At 40.7% G+C, this 18,571-nt stretch overlaps 1 protein-coding gene across 1 annotated transcript in view; it reads left to right on the top strand.

The window, feature by feature from the left end:
- LOC308268302 (piwi-like protein 4) overlaps positions 1-18,571 on the top strand; it is a gene marked incomplete at both ends in the record, with an annotated part of 119,366 nt that overhangs the window by 5,704 nt on the left and 95,091 nt on the right. Inside the window, one exon of the mRNA XM_080703449.1 lies at positions 6,526-6,630. Coding sequence (XP_080559575.1) covers positions 6,526-6,630 — 105 coding nt within the window. The remainder of the gene's footprint in view (positions 1-6,525; positions 6,631-18,571) is intronic.

Below are 18,571 nucleotides of genomic sequence, written 5' to 3'. Positions count from 1 at the left end.
AGATTCCTGCTGTTGGATATTTTTTCCTAGATTAGAAACTATGCATTCATTTTTGGAATGATCATCTTCTAAGAGCGAGATTCTGTTCTCCATGTGGTCTGATCGGTTATTTGTGCTTTGAATTGAGGCCTTTACTTCATTAATTGCATCCTTTATCTCTTTTTGGCTCTCTCTGAGTTCTTTTCGAAGCACCTCTATTATTTCTACAGTTATTTTCCTGATTTGATCTTCTAGAAATCTCTGATTTTCTGTTTTATCGGGTTCTGATGTTGTGGGGTTGTGGACATTCATTGCTCCAGTATTATTCCTCTTTCGCATGATTTCGGAAGTTTGTGCCTTTTCTGGGTTCTTCCCTTGGGTCACTATGACTTCACTTAAGGTGCTCTGGATCTCGAGTCAGTAGTATCTCAGACCCCACTACTCCTTTACTGGGTTTTATCACAGAGTCTCCGACCCAGAGAGTCAATAGAGGCTGCTTTAGACTGTGGGGGGTGCCAGGTTGCACGTTCTCCTATGGTGTGATATCTCTGCCACCGCCCCTCCCCCACTGGGTCAAGTCCCAGGGAGTACAGTACTGGGATTTCTCCTCTGTGGCCTGCAATTTGACTCACTGTTCTTGAATACGCAGATGTAGCTGTACTGGATTCGGTGAATTCTCTGCTGCTGCCGCCGGTGGCAATATGGCGCCACTGCTATACCCTTGGCCGTGAGGCTGGCGTATTTCTTCTTCGTTTTGATTTCCACTCTGAATCCCTGTGGCGTATGCTGAGCTCAGCCACTGGGAGCTTTAGATTTTACCTGCGGCGAGAAATCCCGCCTGGCTGTTGCGCAGCGGCTCACCTCGGCTTGCTGTAGCCGTCTGGTGAAGTCGCCGTTGCCGCCGGCAGTATGGCACTGCTGCCGCATCCTCGGGCGTGAAGCCCGTGTGTCTCCTCTGTGGCTCTGAGCTCTGTTCTCAGACCGCTTTCTCTCTGGAGCCTGGTGATTTTTTTGTTTCTCTGGTGATGGTGTTTTCTGGCTATGAAAGGCGCTGATTTTGTGGTAGTGGAGATTGGTTGTTAGCGGGGCTCTTAAGCCCCACTTTTCTCGGTCGCCATCTTCCCGGAAGTCCCCTCATATTTTATATTTCAATTTATTTTCTTGAATTCTTATGATCTTTGGTTATAAAACACCAAAAAGGGGAGCTCTGCCTGGCCAATCTCTCCATCACTCATACTAAACTTAAACTAAACTTATCCCATCCTCTAACTTAACTACTAAATATTAAACTTACTATCTCTACTTCTAAAATTAACTGTGTATTTTGTCTGCTATTTTAACCACTAAATATTTTATTAACTTATTCTAACCAAACCAAATCCACACTAAACTTTTTTTCTAACCTACAATACCCACACCTAATTTTCTATAATATCTGTTAAGTTGTTTAGCAAGAGAACTCTTTTGTGCTTTAGTGAGCAGGGACCAAGAAGGTCCCTCCCTGCCCAACCCTCTGTAGGAATGGCAGAGTCCTGATGTCAAGCCATTTTCCAGTAATACTAACTCGGTGCTTTCCATTCATCACACACTCCTGTATAGGGTGCTGGAGCCAGCCAGCAAAAGTACAGGTTCTGAAGAGAGGTGTGAGGATGAAGAATTTAACTCTAAGAATTTAATTCTCAGAATATTCAATTTATTCTAATGTGCAGGGGGGGGGTGCTGCCAGCCTACTATCTCTACTGGCTGACCCCTGCTCTTGGGTCAATATTTCTTACTGGTCGACGACTATTCCTGAGTCAGTATTCAAGAAATTACTAACACCTCCTTGACCCAGTTTTGTCGGCATTTAAGATATCTAATAACACTTCCTTGGCAGCCCAATTTATAGCCGATTGAAGCAGTGAATTTAAAGATAAAGATCTGGGTTTTTAAACACTTCATTCAGCAAATGCTACATTAAAGAGTGAAGGGAAAGCGCCTTCATTTTCTGTCTTAGTTTCTTTCTTCATTTTCTGTCTTTGTTTTTCTAGCACAAAGCATCTTCTTTAGTGACCTATTATACATTACAATTCCCATGTTTCACAGCCACCACAAGTCTAATAGTGCGCTCTTTTTCTATTCATTGGTGTCCTTCACGGGATCCTCAGTTTCAGAATTTCCCCATACAGGCCACCACCTGCCGGAATACAATAAAGACCAAATCCAAAGCACATATATTACAGACAGGTTAATCAGTACCCTCATGCCATCACCATCTGATCTTCTTCCAGACCTTTTATTCTGAACTTTCCATGACCCCAAACCTTGTTGACTCCGGGGAAGGACAGTCAGCTGAGTCAGAAACATTAATCTAGGGGAAAGCCTTAATGGCTCCCCACAGTAGGGAAGTGGAGGATTGGTTGGAGGTGGAAAAGTATTCTGATTAGTGCTAGCCCCCTAAGAGGGATACCACAGTCGACACCCTAACTTATAAGCAACATACGGAGGGCCTTGCATAGTAGGTATAATTTGCCTAAAGTTAACTTTCCCTTTCATGGCTAAAACCTTAAATGAGTAAGGTGTTGTAAGCAGAGGAGAAAAGAACTCTTTTCTATGTAGCTTCTTAAAAGTTCTCCCATAGTCGTATTCTTCTTAGTGCTATTCCCAGCACAAATCTTAGGACGTTTTCCAGTCATATTCACATCTATTATCAGATTATTAAAAAACATCAATCCTCATTCAAAGTAATTTCAAATTTCATTAATGTTATCGTTGTATAACTAAATATCAAAAGGGATCATGGCTTCAGTTTTGCCAGTCTTCCAGCCCTGCGGAATTCTCTTCCTAGTTGCGACCCTGTCATACAGCAGGAATGGCGCCGCCTCCCCCACAAGTTTATGCCATTCTCACAAATGCTGAGTTTGTTGGTAGTTCCTTTATCCAAAACAGCAAATTAGATGAGGACCCCACTACAATCAGGTAGTCTCTAGAAGCCTGCGATCTGTTAAGCAGTATCTTTGGCCTGGGCATTCTGCCTCCTACAAATTCACTTAGCAAAAGTCTAATTGAACTACACAGATACCTTGTAGTTACCTCCCAAATCTAGTAGCTTAGTAACTCTTGAGGTATGGGAGTCAGGTAGATGTGGCTTTTTGTTTTTATGACTTTTATTTTACAACTTTGGAATTATTTCCTTTATTAAATATAAAATATAATTATATTTGCCCTGAGGTATGGGAGTCAGGTAGATGTGGCTTTTTGTTTTTATGACTTTTATTTTACAACTTTGGAATTACTTCCTTTATTAAGGAAGTAATTTGCCCCCAGGTAATTGTGAGAAAGAAAAACAATATATGTAAGATCCCTATGAAGTAGTAACACTAAATAAATTGTAGCAGTTACCTCTAAAAATAAGAAACCTGAAATAATATTGTTTCAAAAAGAAAGTCTAGAATAACATTATTCTCAGAGCTTCTTAACACTTAGTGATCACCGCTCTTGCTGTTCATATACACGAGCGTTTGTTGACCATCCACTCAAAATGTTGGTAATGTCAGGTGTGATGCATGCCTATAATCCCAGTACTTGGGAGGCTAAAACAGGAGAATCACAGGTTCAAGGACAACCTCGGCAATGTGCAAAAAAAATCAACATCAAGCTGCCATGTTACAGTTTGTAGATTTTCTCTTTACCTCACTTTCCCTTTCTCTCTCCCTCCTTCCTCCCTTCGTTTTCTTATTAGAGGATATTTGCCCACACTAGCTCCTATTACCTATTTTCACAGCTCCTCCCATAACCTTTAGTGATTTTCTCTGTAAATTTTCTTAGCAGCCAAGCTGAAAATTTAACAGACCTCAACTTAAAGTGGGCAGTTATTCTCTATGCTGTCCAATTATAGACTCGGCTCCCCTTCTAGACAAGTTTATTAGACCCAAGTTTATTATTTCTGCCTGAAGATCATGCTTCTGCCGAAAAAGTTCCAAACAAAATTGGGCTTTAGTAATGCTTACTCATATCTCCCATTCTTTAGACTCCCAACTTTTAGGAAGTAAGAATGAGACCCTAAAAGTATTAATTCTACTTTGTGTCTGAGGGTGTGTTGGGTTCCTTTTACTCAGAATGCCACTGTCAGAGGCAGCATATCTCACCCCCTTTGAGCCAGTGCACCCATCACATGGGCTCACTAAGTTCTTTATTGGTCAGTCTGGAAAAGATGAGACACCTGCCATGTCTTTGTCAGTTTAAAATAGAAACTTAAGTCGGGCATGGTGGCACACGCTTATAATCCCAGCATTCGGGAGTCTGAGACTGGAGGATTGCAGTTTGCAGACAGCCTCAGCTACTTAATGAGGCCATCCACAACTCAGTGAGACTCTGTTTCAAAATAAAGAATAAAAGAACAGGGCAGGGGATGTGGTTCAGGGGTTGAATGCCCCTGAGTTCCATCCCCAGACCCCCACACACAAAAAAAGGTGGATATGTACAGAATGATCATGTAGCTAGAGCCCAGAGAGTAACGCCAGGTGCTGATGGAGAGATGGGAGAGATGGGAGGGGCCCGAGAGCACAAAGCTCTGTTGCTCCCCTGGAGTTCCATCCTCTAGGGTAAATGGAAGAAATGGAAAGTATTAAGAGCAAATACCAGTCCTGAAGTATAGTAGCAATGCCCTACTGAGCCAGGTGTCAAGGCCAGGAAAAAGTCCTCTGTCCACAAGTAGCTCACCACTGACCTTGAGGTATCATCTGTGTAAATGATGATGTTAAGTGCCAAGGCGGCTCTGAATTCTGTGTCTGGACTACAAGCTCTGTGCACACATCTCTTCTATCTGTTACGGTTTGGGAGAATATGGTTGTGGGGAAACTGTTCCCTGGGAACTTCTGCGAGGGTCCCGGACACACTTTCCCCCAACCCATAACAAAACCCAAAACGACCAAAAACAGAAAAACCACGGGTTCTTGTTCTAAGCTAAGAATAAATATGCATAGCTTGGACAGTTGCTGAAGATTTAAAGAAGTTTATTAAAAAGATAAAAATACAGAAAATACAAATACAGAAAATAGTTACCGCCCCATGCCAAAATGGCATGAGGGGGGAGGGTGGCCCGGGCCAACTCACTGCTCCCAAGATACGGCACGTCGACCAGAATTTTTATACCCATGACCTCCATCTTGTTTGCGCAATTCTGACGTAGTGAATGTCCCTGTAAGGTACCTCCCCTAACAAGGTGTGGCGAGGTGTCTCCTTTCATGAAGGTCGACCCCTCCTACCATCTTAGCTGGCTTATCATGTAGATCTGTCTTTAGATAGAGAAAGCCCTAGTTCTCCTCTCCTATTGACTTGTTAATTACTTTTAGCTAAGTCAATCTAAGTTTCAATAGCTGTTTGCTTCCTGACCAAGGCCAAGCCTTTCTCTCTCCAGGTCTGCCACCACTCTGACACAATTATTTTTGAAATATATTAATAATCATAGCTATCTCAAATCTTCCTGGGCCATTCCCAATACTAGTACACTATCCACTACTCTGTGCCCAGCCTTGAGCCAAATGCCTGTCATTGAGTAGTTCTTTAATAATAATCTATTAACTAAATGAGTGATCATTTTGTTACGGTTTGAGAATATGTTACGGTTTGGGGGAAACCGTCCCCGAGGATCCCTGTTAGGGTTCCGGACACAATTTTCCTCAAAACACACACAAAAAACACAAAAACAGAAAAAACGTGCATTCTTATCCTGAGCTAAGGATAAGTATTCAATAGCCTGGACTCTTGCTAAAGATTTAAAGGAGTTTATTTAAAAAAAACAGAAATACAGAAGATAGTTACAGCCTCATGTTAGGGGTAACATGAGGGGGGTGGGGTTCGAGCGAATTCACCAAAGATACAAGATGTGGACCAGACTTTTTATACACATGACCTCCATCTTGTTCACCTAATTCTGAAGTAGTAAACATCCCTGTAAGGTACCTCCCCTTACCCTGTAAGGTACCCCCTCCCAAGGCGTACTTTCCCAACTAGGTGTCTTTCATAAAGGTCAATTCCCTCCTCCCATCCTAGCTAGATTATTATGTAGATCTGTCTTTAGAAAGAGGAAGTCCTAGCTCCCCTCTCCTATGGACTTGCTAATTACTTTTAGCTAAGTCAATCTAAGTTTCAATAGCTGTTTGCTTCCTGAATGAAACCAAGACCAATTCTTTCACAGATTTTCTCTTCACCCAATTTTTGAAATATCTTAATAATTAGAGCTTTCTTAAATCTTCCTAGGCCATTCCCAATACTGGTACAGTTTTCTTGAAGGTCATGAGAAAATACCTAAAAATATTCTTCCAATACCTAAAAGAGGCAGCTGAAACTTACCCCTCAGGTTCAGAAATGACATAAAAGTAGGCTGTTCTCAGTGAACCAAAAGTTATGATGAAGAGGTCTTTCTGAGATAGAACTTGCTGGGCAAATTGTCTGGTATTTGTATGGCATAATAGGTCTTTTGTAAAAGTTATTCATGTAGGTATAATGGCTATCAGGTTAGGAAGAATTTAAGATAAGTAACCAATTTTGTTAATGCCTTTTCAGGGAAGAAATTCTTATATTGTGAACCACATAAGAGAATTAAGGAAGTCCTGGAAGAAGAACTTTATATTAAGAGAGATGAATGCCACATTAAAAATCCACCTGCAGGTAATATTAGAAACAAAGTATATTTGTGAAATGAATATGAAATTTTCTGTTTCATAGCAGGGTGATTATTTTATAACTACCAAAAGAAAAATGGGTTCTTGGGAAAATCTTGAAGTATCCCATAATTATTTTGCCAATGTCCAAATAAACCTTGATATATTTTTTTTCAGTACTAGGGATGGAACCCAGGAGTATTCTACCTCTGACCTACACCCCTCCCCCTAATTTTTATCCTTTTTAGTTTTTGAAACAGGGTCTCACTGAGTTGCGAAGGGCCTCACTAAGTAGCTGAGGCTTTCCACAAACCTTTATCCTCAAGCCTCAGCCTCTGGAATGCTCAAATGCTCCGATTACAATCCTCTGCCACCACGCCCAGCCTAACCTTGATTGATGGTACTGGAGGTGGAACCCAGAGGCTTTCTACCTCCGGGCTATACTCCCACACCTATTTTATATTTTATTTGGAAACAGGGCCTCACTAAATTGCTGAGAGCTTCACTAAGTAAGTAGCTGAGGCTGGTTACTAGAATCTGTGTGATCCTCCTGTCTCAGCCTCCCAAGTGTGGGCCACCAAGCCCTGGCAACTTTGATATTTTAAAAAACAAAGCCATGCCGGGCCTGGTGGCACATGCTTGTAATCCCTGTGCTTGGGAGGCAGAGACAGGAGGATTGCGCAGGTTCGAAGCCAGCCTTCCTGGCTTAAGAGACCCTATTTCTAAATAAAAAAATATAAAAAATAGGTGTCTGGGAGTGTAGCTAGCCCGGAGTAGAAGGGTTTCCAGGAACCCCAGTACCACCAAATAAATAAATACATACATACATAAATACATAAATAACAAAGCCAGGCATTGTACCAGTATTGGGTATGACCTAGGAAGATTTGAGAAAGCTATGATTATTATATTTCAAAAATCTGTGAAAGGACTTGGTTTCTGCCTAAAAGCAGGCAACTATTCCAATGTAAATTAACTTAGATAAAAGTAATTAACAAGTCAATAGGAGAGGGCTTCCTCTTTCTAAAGACAGATCTACATAATCTAGCTAGGGTAGTGGGGGGTTGACCTTCAACCTTCATGAAAGGAGACACCTTGCCACACCTTATTGGGGAAGGAAGTTTACAAAGACATTTACTATGTCAGAATTACGTAAACAAGATGGAGGTCAGAGGTATAAAAAGTCCCGTCCTTGTGCTGTATCTTAGGTGGGGCATTCATTTGAACCACCCTCCCCCATGCCATTCTGGTATGGGGCTATTACTATCTTCTGTATTTCTATCTTTTTAATAAACTTCTTTAAATTTTCAGCAAGAGTCCGGGCTAATGTGTATTGACCCTTAGCTCAGGATAAGAACCCGCAGTTTTTCTGTTTTTTTGGGGTTTTGTTGTGGTTTGAGGAAAACTGTGTCCGGGACCCTAACAGGGGTCCCTGGGGACAGTTTCCCCCAAAACATAACATTCCCACACCATAACAGGCATGATAGCACATACTTGAATCCCAGTACTTGGGAGGCTGAGACAAGAGGATCTCAGGTGCAAGTTCAGTCTCAGGTGTAGCTCAGTGGTAGAATGCCTCTGGGTTCCATCCTAAATAGCATAAATAATAAATAAATAGATAAATAAATAGAAAAATGAGTTATCAGTATGTACTTCTTTGCTTACTTTTTTTTTTTTTTCCCGGTGGTACTGGGGTTTCTGGAAGCTCCGGGCTACACTCCCAGGCCTATTTTTATATATTTATTTGGAAATAGGGTCTCTTAAGCCAGTGAGGCTGGCTTTGAACCTGCGCGATCCTCCTGTCTCCGCCTCCCAAGCTCAGGAATTACAAGAGTGTGCCACCACGCCTACCTTCTTTGCTTACTTCTTACTCTTTTGTTGGAATTTCTATTTAATGAAAAGTATATATTTTTTTCCTATATGCTTAAAAAATACAATAATATCTTCAGTCTTATCACGACCAAAACTATGATTTCTAAAACTAGTGTGACCAGTGTCTTCCAAACTTTAGATTATATCTAAATTAGATTTAAAATTACCTGTGAGCTTGTTAAAGCAGTTTGTGGGCCCTCGTTCCTAAAGTATCTAGTTCTGTGGGTTTGAGATCAGGCCCAGGAATTTGCATTTCTACCAAGTTCCCAGGTAAGGTTGATGCTGCTGTTCCAGAGACCCCATTTTGACAAAAAATATCAAATCAGCTGGGCATGGTGGTACATGCCTGTAATTCCAGTATTTGGGAAGCTAAGACAGGAAAAGTGTAGGTTCAAGGCCAGTCTCAGCAACTTCATGAGGACCTTGTTAATTTAGTAAAACCTTATTTCAAAATATAAAACCCATGTGTGATGTTGAATATTTGTAATCCCAGCATTTGGGAAGCTGAAACAGGAGGGTTATGGTTTGTGGACAGTTTAAGCTACTTAATGAGGCCCTTTGCAACTCAGTGAGACCCTGTTTCAAAATAAAGAATAAGCTTGGTGTGGTGGAGCATGCTTGTAATCCCAGCATTTGGGAGGCTGAAATAGGAGGATCGCAGTTTGCGGACAGCCTCGGCTACTCAGTGAGGTCCTCCACAACTCAAGGAGATCCTGTTTCCAAATAAAGAATAAAAAATAGGGAAGGGGGTATAGCTTGGAGGTTGAATGTCCCTGGCTTCCATCCCCAGATCTGCAAAATAAATAAATAGAAAGAAAGAAAGGAAGGAAGGAGGGAGGGAAGGAAGGAAGGAAGGAAGGAAGGAAGGAAGAAAGAAAGAAAGAAAGAAAGAAAGAAAGAAAGAAAGAAAGAAAGAAAATAGGACTGGGGGTATAGCTTGGAGGTAGAATGCCCCTGGGTTCCATCCCCAGTACTGCAAAAATAAATAAATATATAATAAATAAATAAATAAATAGGGCTGGAGGTATAGCTTACAGATAGAAAGCCCCTGGGTTCAATCCCTAGTACCAAAAATAAGTAAATAAGTAAGTAAATAAATAGATCAAATCTTGCAAGTATTTTATCCCACAAATAGTGTGTAAGTTATATGGTCTGGTCACCCAGAGATTTCATTGATGATTTTTTTTTTTTTTTTAACGGATCTGGAGATGAAACCCAGGGGCACTCTGAGCTATACCTCCTGTCCTATTTTTTATTCTTTATTTTGAAACAGGGTTTCACTAAGTTGCAGACGGCCTCACTAAGTAGCTGAGGCTGTCTGCGAACCGCGATCCTCTGGTCTCAGCTTCCCAAATGCTGGGATTACAAGCGTGCGCCACCATGTCCAGCTCTGATGATGGTTTATATAGCAACAGATGTGCCTTAGAAGCCCGAGAATCCCTTGCAGATGTCATCTGGAAACTGATGGTGCCCTTTATTTCCATGTTTCCTTTCCACTGGCCACTAGGTGCATATTTTTTCAAATCATTATTGTAATGCTATTGAGTCCTAGAAGTTGCTTGAAGAAATATAGGACTCCTTGGCCCAGAGAACTTGACATTTATTGAGGATTGTTGAACTACCTAGAGGTGGGGCCCAGATTCATTCAAGATTTCTAGAGCAGAGCCCGTCGTGATGGTGCACACTGTAATCCCAGCATTCAGGAGGCTGAGACAGGAGAATCATGGTTTGAGGACAGCCTTAGCTACCAGTTAGTGAGGCCCTTCACAACTCAGTGAGACCCTGTTTCAAAATAAAGACTAAAAAATAGGGCTAGGGGTGTAGCTTGGAGGTAGAATGCCCCTGGGTTCCATCCCCAGTACCACAAAATAAATAAATAAATAAGTAAAAATAATAACTAAATAAGAAATAAAGTCTGGGCTGCATTTTTAGAACATCCAGCAGAGGTCGCACAAAGGTACTATTTTAGCTTAGGAAACTCAAAACAGATTAAGTCCTATTAAATTAAAAATTTAAGGGTACTACTTATGGGGGGAAAAAAACTTACTCTTTTCTATTTTTTTCTCCTCCCTCTTCCCCTCCCTCTCATGGTACCAGGGATTGAACTCAGGGGTACTCTGCCACTGACTCATAACTCTTTTATTTTTTATTTATTTTTTTGTGGGTCTGGGGATGGAGCCCAGAGGCATTTGACCTCCGAGCTACATCCTCCGCCCTATTTTTTATTCTTTATTTTGAATATCGGGTCTCACTAAGTTGCAGAGAGCCTCATTAAGTAGCTGAGGCTGTCCATGAACCATGATCCTCCTGTCTCAGCCTGCCAAATGCTGGGATTACAGGCGTGCGCCACCACACCCAGCTGGTCATAACTCTCTTATATTTTAAATTTTATTTTGATATGGGGTCTTGCTAAGTTGCCAAGTTGTCCTTGAACTTGTGGTCCTCCTGCCTTAGCCTTCCAAGTTGCTGAGATTATAAGTATGTACGCTTGATTTTTTTTTTTTTTTTTTTTTTTTTTTTTGGTGATGGTGGGGAACCAGGGATTGAACCCAGGAACTAGCCCCCAAGCCCTATTTTATTTTATTATTTAATTTTAATTTTTGTAACAGGGTCTCATTCAGTTGCTGAGGACCTTGCTGAATTGGTGAGACTGAGCCAGAGGTAGTGGCACATGCTTGTAATTCCAGTACTTGGGAGGCTAAGAAAGGAGATCTCAGGTTCACAGCCAGCTACTTAGTAAGACCCTGTTTCAAAATAAAGAATAAAAATAGGGCTGAGGGTATAGCTTGGAGATAGAAATCCCCTGGGTTCAATTCCAGTACCACCCCCCCCCCCAAATAGTGAGACTGACCTTGAACCTGCCATCCTCCCATTTCAGCCTTTCAAGTATTGGGATTACAGGTGTGTTCCACCACACCTGGATTGCTCTTATTTATTTATTTATTTATTTATTTATTTATTTATTTATTTATGGCTAGAAGCCCTACATTCTTAGTCAGAATGGGAAACTTCTACCCAAAGAGAATGCCTTACTCTTCCAACCTCATCTCAGTGTTAACAACCCTGAGCCAGCTAGTTCAGGGTTTGCAGTGGTATTCACTTCCTTTAAATACCTGATGACAGCTATGGCTTCCTTTCCTGGAAGATGCATCTTGTCATATATACCCAAAATGCCACATAAAACTCATAGGAACTTGAGTGGCTTTGATAGTAGCTATCCATAGATGTTAAGAGTAAATAGAATTGACCCAGTGTCTTTATATATTTTTCTTTGCTCCTTCACCTACTCAAATTAGGCTTTTGTTCTTAATGAATTTTTTGAGAACTATTCTTTTCCAGATTGCAAATAATAGTCTTCTTGATCAGAGAATCCTCCTCACCTCTGTGTAGCATCTGATATGATGGTCTAGTCTTTCTCTTTAAAATATGTCCTCAACTTGAACTCTAGGCCACCACGCTCCATTCTCCTGGTTTTGTTCCTACACCTTTGGCCAGTGCCTTGTCCAGTATCACACAGTGGGCCCGTGAAAGAGCTGATACCTGACACAGGTTTGTCAGAGGTCTTGTCTGAGTAACTGGGTAACTGCAATTATCTTAAAAGTGTATGCAAGACTTGAAACTGACTTATTAACAAACATTACAGTGTTATGGTTTGCATTTAAAATATCCCCCAGATCTCATGTCAAAGACAAGGCAGTCATGTTGGAGGTGGGGCTTGGTTGCTAAGGGAGGGGCCCCTGGATGTGGCCTCAGGACTACATAGATTTTCCCTTCCCCTCTCTGCTTCCTGCCTCCTTGATGTAAGAGCAAAGTCCCTCTACTGATGTTCTTTGCTTCAGAGGCCAGGACCTGAGATCTTCAGTCTTTTTCTGGCCTAACATGGACTGAAACCTCTGAAATCTTCAGAAATGTGAGCAAATAAATCATTCTTCCTCCAGGTTATGGTCATCAGTTACTTTGGGTTAGAGCAGTGAGAATGTTGACTGAACAGTAATCTTTAATTAAAAAAAAAAACAAACAGTTGCTATTCAGCCTCTAGGTTCAAACTTGCAGCAGGGCAGGATTCAGAGGTTTGCCCATTCTATGGAACAAGTCAGAGGACCTGAGTCTTTGAGAATGATTCCCATCATCCTGAAAAAAAGAAACACAGTTTTCTCATCATACTTTCTAATCAGTGATGATAGAAGTTGGGAAAACTTAAGGAACTTTCTGGATAAGAAACAGTTTAGCAATATATTATTCAGATATTGTCAGTGGTTCTCTGAATATTTACTCTCTATAACTTTTAAAAAAGAAAAAGGTAGTCTTGTGATTTTCAATAACTTCTATTGAGGACTTTGGAAAAATGACTTAATATCTTAATGTCATGTTGCAAGGGCTTTTGTATTTTTTCTGGCTAAAATCTGAAGAGTTTATAGTAGCCATGAAAAAATTGATCAATGAAGCTTAATCAATTTCCATCTTATACAATATTTTCTTTTACAGTGAATTTCAAAAGTGTAGAGCTGGCCGAGTGTGGTGGTGTACACTTGTAACTTAGTGAGACCCAGTTTCAAAATAAAGAATAAAAAAAGGCAGGGGTGTAGCTCAGAGGTTGAATGCCTCTGGATTCCATCCCCAGACACTCCAAAAAAAAAAAAAAGTGTACAGCCAAGTACCTTTGTTTGTTTGAATCTGGTTTATTTACTATATTTAATACAAAATATTTTTTTTGCAGATCTGGGAATGGAACCCAGAGGCATTGAACTCTGAGCTACACCCCCTGCCCTATTTTTTATTCTTTATTTTGAGACAGGGGACCTCACTAAGTAGCTGAAGCTGTCCTCAAACTGCGATCCTCCAGTCTCAGCCTCCTGAATGCTGGGATTACAAGCGTGTGCCACCATGCCTGGCTTTTCTTTGGCTTCTTACAGGGTATCATACACAGGCAATCTTTAATAAATGTGGGCACTTGAAATTGAAAGTCTATTACCAGGAACTGAGGAGCAGCTCTTTTCTATTTCTAGACAGTATGGAAGAAGATCCTGGCTTGAATGGCAGGGGAAAATTTAGGTTAGATATAAGGAACAGCTTAAACTTTATAAGCTCTTGATAGGAGGAGATTGTGGAGTCTTCCATATTGGTCCTTGAAGAAGGAAGAAATTAATCTTGATAGGTTAGTGTCAAGCTACTCTACTCCCAGATAGGAAGGGAGAAGTAAAGATTGAACTCAGCTTGGCAAGTCGGTCCAATGACTACATCTAGAAGTAGAATCTGAGTTCACACCAAGATAGTGAAATCATTGTCTCTGTATTGTGTACATAATGCTTTAGACCCATCTCATTTATACCCTATAATAATCTTTCAAGGTCGATATAATTATCCCCATTCCACAAATTAGGACACTGAGACATAGGAATTTAAATAACTTGCCTAAATCACATGATTGGAGGTGGTAGAACTGAGACCGATGCCCTGACTTCCTATGCAACCAGACTGTGTTTCTCGTCTTTACTTGGTGTGAAATTTTTTAGGGAAGGACCAAGTGTCAACAAGGCTCTAATGGGTAGCCCTGAATTCACAGAGGATGTCCTGTATTAAAATTTTCCAGCTAAGAAACCAAAAAAACAACTTAAAGTAACTAACCTGAGTTCACCAACTTATTTGACTTGGGTTATGGATTTCTGAATAGCAAAGTTCATATAATGAATATATTGGCTACCTCTCAAAATAAAACAAGTAAGTTTAGAATATTGTGTTAGTCACCTAATCATTGCTGTGACAAAAAAATCTGACACAAACAACTTAAAGGAGGAAAGGTTCATTATGGCTCATGACTTCAGAGGTTTTGGCCCATGGTTGTTCGGCTCCATTGCTCTGGGCTATAGATGAAGGACACAGAAAAGTGGCTCCACACATGGCAGCCAGTAGGCAGAGAGAAGAGAAGAGAGAAGAGAGAAGAGAGGAGAGAGAGAGAGAGAGAGAGAGAGAGAGAGAGAGAGAGAGAGAGAGAAGAGGGAGAGGAGGGGGAGGAGGAAGAAGAAAAGGAGGAGGAAAGAGGACAGGGAGAGAGGCCAGTGCCTTCATGATGTAATGACTTCCCCAAAGCCACACCTCTGAACTTTGCTACCTTGGGAACCAAGCCTTCCACACATGAGCCTTTGGGGGACACTGCAGATCCAAACCATAAGACATAGCCTAGTGTAAGTCAGTAATAACAGTTATTGATAGTATCAGGGATTCAGGATATATAATTTGCCAGGTAACAATGTGTAGACATCACTTTCCATGTATTTTTACACAGTGTTTTAAATGTAGGCACAGCAACTCCATTGTTTCTTTCAAGGGGAGATTAAACAGCATCCAGTTCATTGTTTTTTGAAGATTCTTGGATCTGCTGGATAAGTTAATATGGTAACTTTTGGTTTTATTACCTGTGGAGACATTTCTACTTCTTGTAGGAATTGAATTAGAATTAGATAAGGTTGACTGAATAAATTCTATGTGTTAACTTTTATTGATTCCTAATCCTTCCATGTTTTGTTATATATGTTTCTATACTGATTTTTTGTGTAGTTTTTTCTTTTTTGTTTTTTGGGGTTTTTTTTTTTTTTTTTTTTTTTTGCGGTACTAGGGATGGAACCCAGGGGCATTCTACCTCCAAGTGACATCCTCAGCCCTATTTTTTATTCGTTATTTTGAAACAGGGTCTCATTGAGTTGCAAAGGGCCTCACTAAGTAGTAGGTGAGGCTGTCCATAAACAACCTTCTTTCTGTCTCAGCCTCCCAAATGCTGGAATTACAAGCGTGCCCCACCATGCCCGGCCTTTTGTGTACTTTTTTGGCGCAAGTTAATTGTAAAAGGCCACTGTAGAGGCTTAATTGCATGAGTGATAAGTGAATGCATGAAATGGAATAAAAGATCTTGGGTGATTTGATTAATTACACCAAATAAGTCTCTACTCAAATAATCACAAAAAAACCCAAGTAAATGCTTTAGAAATACTTTATGTTAAAAGGATAATATGCTAATAATCATCTCCTTTCTTTTGAAAACATTGACAGTGGCCCTGGAAGGGATTTGGAGCATTAAAAGGAATCTCCCAGTGGGAGGCCTGAAGCCAGGACTGCCAAGCAGAAACTGTTTGCTACCACAAGCCAAGTACTACTCAAGGCACGGAGGGCCGAGAAGTAAGACCCTGACCTTTGACTTCCACCCATGCCCCTGAGGGTCCTGTACAATTTACAAACCAGTGGTATATACTGTTTAAAGATCTCAATCAACATTCAACCTTTTCCTGTCCCATTTCTCTCAGATTACATTTTGCTTAGCCACATTACATTATTGTGAAACTCAGACATTAAAAGTCATCTAACCAGTGTGCTTTCATGAATACACTGAACATTCCTACCCAGACTTTGCTCCTGACCTACCCTATCTTTTCCTTCCTTCCTTCTTTCCTTCCTTCCTTCCTTCCTTCTTTTGGTGGTACTGGGTATTTAACTCAGGGGCATTCTACCTCCAAGCTATGTCCCTAGTCTTTTTTATTTTTTGTTTTGAAATGGAGGCTCACTAAGATGCTGAAGCTTTCCTTGAACCTATAATCTTCTCATCTCAGCATCCCAAGTGCTGAGATTACAGGTGTGTACCACCATACCTGGCTTTTTTCTTCACTTTTTGTCCACAAAAAGCTTTCTAGCATACAGTGAGCCTCTGGGAACAGGAATCTTGCTCTGTCCTTTCTTCTAGATTGCTGGTCTTTGTTGACCAGTGGGAATGAGGATGGGAAATGAGGGGAGTAAGGAAGATCAAGACAAGGTATTCACTTGGCTCCTTAGTTTCAGCTATTCCAGGTAAGCAGTCACCAGGCTGGGCCAGTGTGCTGCTCCTCAACAGACAGAAGCTTTGAACAATATATTCCTCATTCCTCACTGTGATAGACATTGTCTGCCAGGAATATTATAGCAGGGCATGGGGAAGGTAGAGGCTTAAATGTGGAAGCACATTGTCTGTAGAATGTAGGGATATGCCAGTATTGATATGTGACCTGGAAATTAATCTATAACCGAGTGACGACTCTGGGTCAATAGCAAGAAGCAGGTAAAAGGCAAGTGTGGGTACTCTTACCCAGGAAGTGAATCATAATAGCAGATGTTAGACAGCATCACATATTCTGGTTCTTATGTATAGAACATATATTATTCTATTCAATCTTTATACAATAATCACATGAAACACATAATTTTTATTTATTTATTTATTTATTTATTTATTTATTTATTTATATTATGGCAGTACTAGGAATTGAACCCAGGGGCATTCTACCTCTGAGCTACACCCCAAGCCCTATTCTTTATTTTGAAATGGAGCCTCACTAAGTGTCTGAGGCTAGCCACAAACCTAAGAGTCTCCTGTCTCAGCCTTCTAAGAACTGAGATTCCAAGCATGTGCCACCATTTCTGGCTATAATTCATTTTAAAAAGAAAAAAGAGAAGCTGAGAAAGTGAATAATTTGGGGGAGGGAGTGTACTGGGGATTGAACCCAGGGGCCTTCTACTTCTGAGCTATATTCTGAGCCTTATTTTATTTTTTATTTTGAAAAATGATCTTGCTAAATTGCTGAGAATGGCTTTGAACTTGTAATCCTCCTATCTTAGTCTCCCAAGTACTGGAATTATAAATGGTGTCACCACACCTGGCTAAGGATGAATAATTTACCCAGTGCCACTCAGCGAGTAGAAATGCTGGGGTTTGAACCCAGGTAGCCTATCTCCAGAGTCCATACTTTCAACCACTAGCAACTATGGCATCCCTGAACCAAGCAGTGCCCAGGAGCTGGGAGTCTATGAACATGAGTCAAGTGAGAGTGTAGCGACAGTGCCACAGAGAGGCCACCAGGGACACAGCCTCTAGGACATGGGTTCCGTGGGGGGAACCAGAGCTGCCAGGAACTTGAGACATGACATTAAAAACCAAAACCAAAATGTGCTACTAAATGGGGTCCATCTAGCAAACAGGAACCAGATCTGGAGCCCTGGATATAATAATAATAATAATAATAATAATAATAATAATAACAACAACAACAATAACAACAACAACAACAATAATAATAATGGTAGTAGTAATAATAGTAAAGAAGCCAGTATTTACCACATGCCACACATGACAGTGAATGTTTTATATAGTTTTTTTTGGTTTTCTTTTTTGTGTGTGTGGTACTAGGGTTCCTGGAAACCCTTCTACCTCCAGGCTACACTCCCAGGCACCTATTTTTTATATTTTTATTTGGAAACAGGGTCTCTTAAGTCAGTATAGCTGGCTTCGAACCTGCGTGATCCTCCTGTCTCCGCCTCCGAAGCGCAGAGATTACAAGCATGTGCCACCACGCCCGGCCTTATATAGTTATTTAACGTGAGTTAAATATACAGTTCTAACATGAGTTGAGAATTATAATATCTATTCCCTGGGTAAGAATACTGAGGCACGGAGACACTTCATTACCTAGGAGTCCACGCATAGAAGTAGTAGAACCCAAACTACAAACCCTTGTCCATCTGGCTTCCAAGCATCTGGGTCATTATGGCAGAAAATCTAATCCCTGGGTAATGAAGGTGGAATTAGTTGGTCATGGGGCTTTGGTTAAATAGGCACAATGCCAGAGTATTGGGAAGGCAGAGTTTGGGATCTGGGAGTCAACTGTACTTATAATCTACAAAGATGTCATTATCCTGGAGTAAGAGTTGATTCAAGCCAAATCTGGGCCACTTGCCTGTTAAAGGCTGTTTTTCTGAACTTTCTGTTTATTTTCTCAGGTCTCATTTATAGTGGAAAAGCTCATCATTCTAAGAAAATTCACAAAGCAATTTCTTTTAAAGATGGATGGCTTCCTAAATGCATATTATAAGACTTGTTGAAGAATAAATTATCTTTACTTAATGGCATACAAGTCCAATAAATGATCCAATTCACCAATTGGGATCTGATGATAAGAAATGTGGTTGGCGTTGACCATCATGATATTGATTTCATCCATATAATTTAGAAGAGACCTGTTCTGTTGGATCCTACTGTTATTATTCATGCACTGTCTTCC

Source organism: Muscardinus avellanarius (genome assembly GCF_963383645.1).
Source record: "Muscardinus avellanarius genome assembly, chromosome: 1".
NCBI lineage: Eukaryota > Metazoa > Chordata > Mammalia > Rodentia > Gliridae > Muscardinus > Muscardinus avellanarius.
The sequence above is the reverse complement of the archived record's forward strand: the minus strand, read 5'-3'. Positions and strand labels throughout refer to the sequence as shown.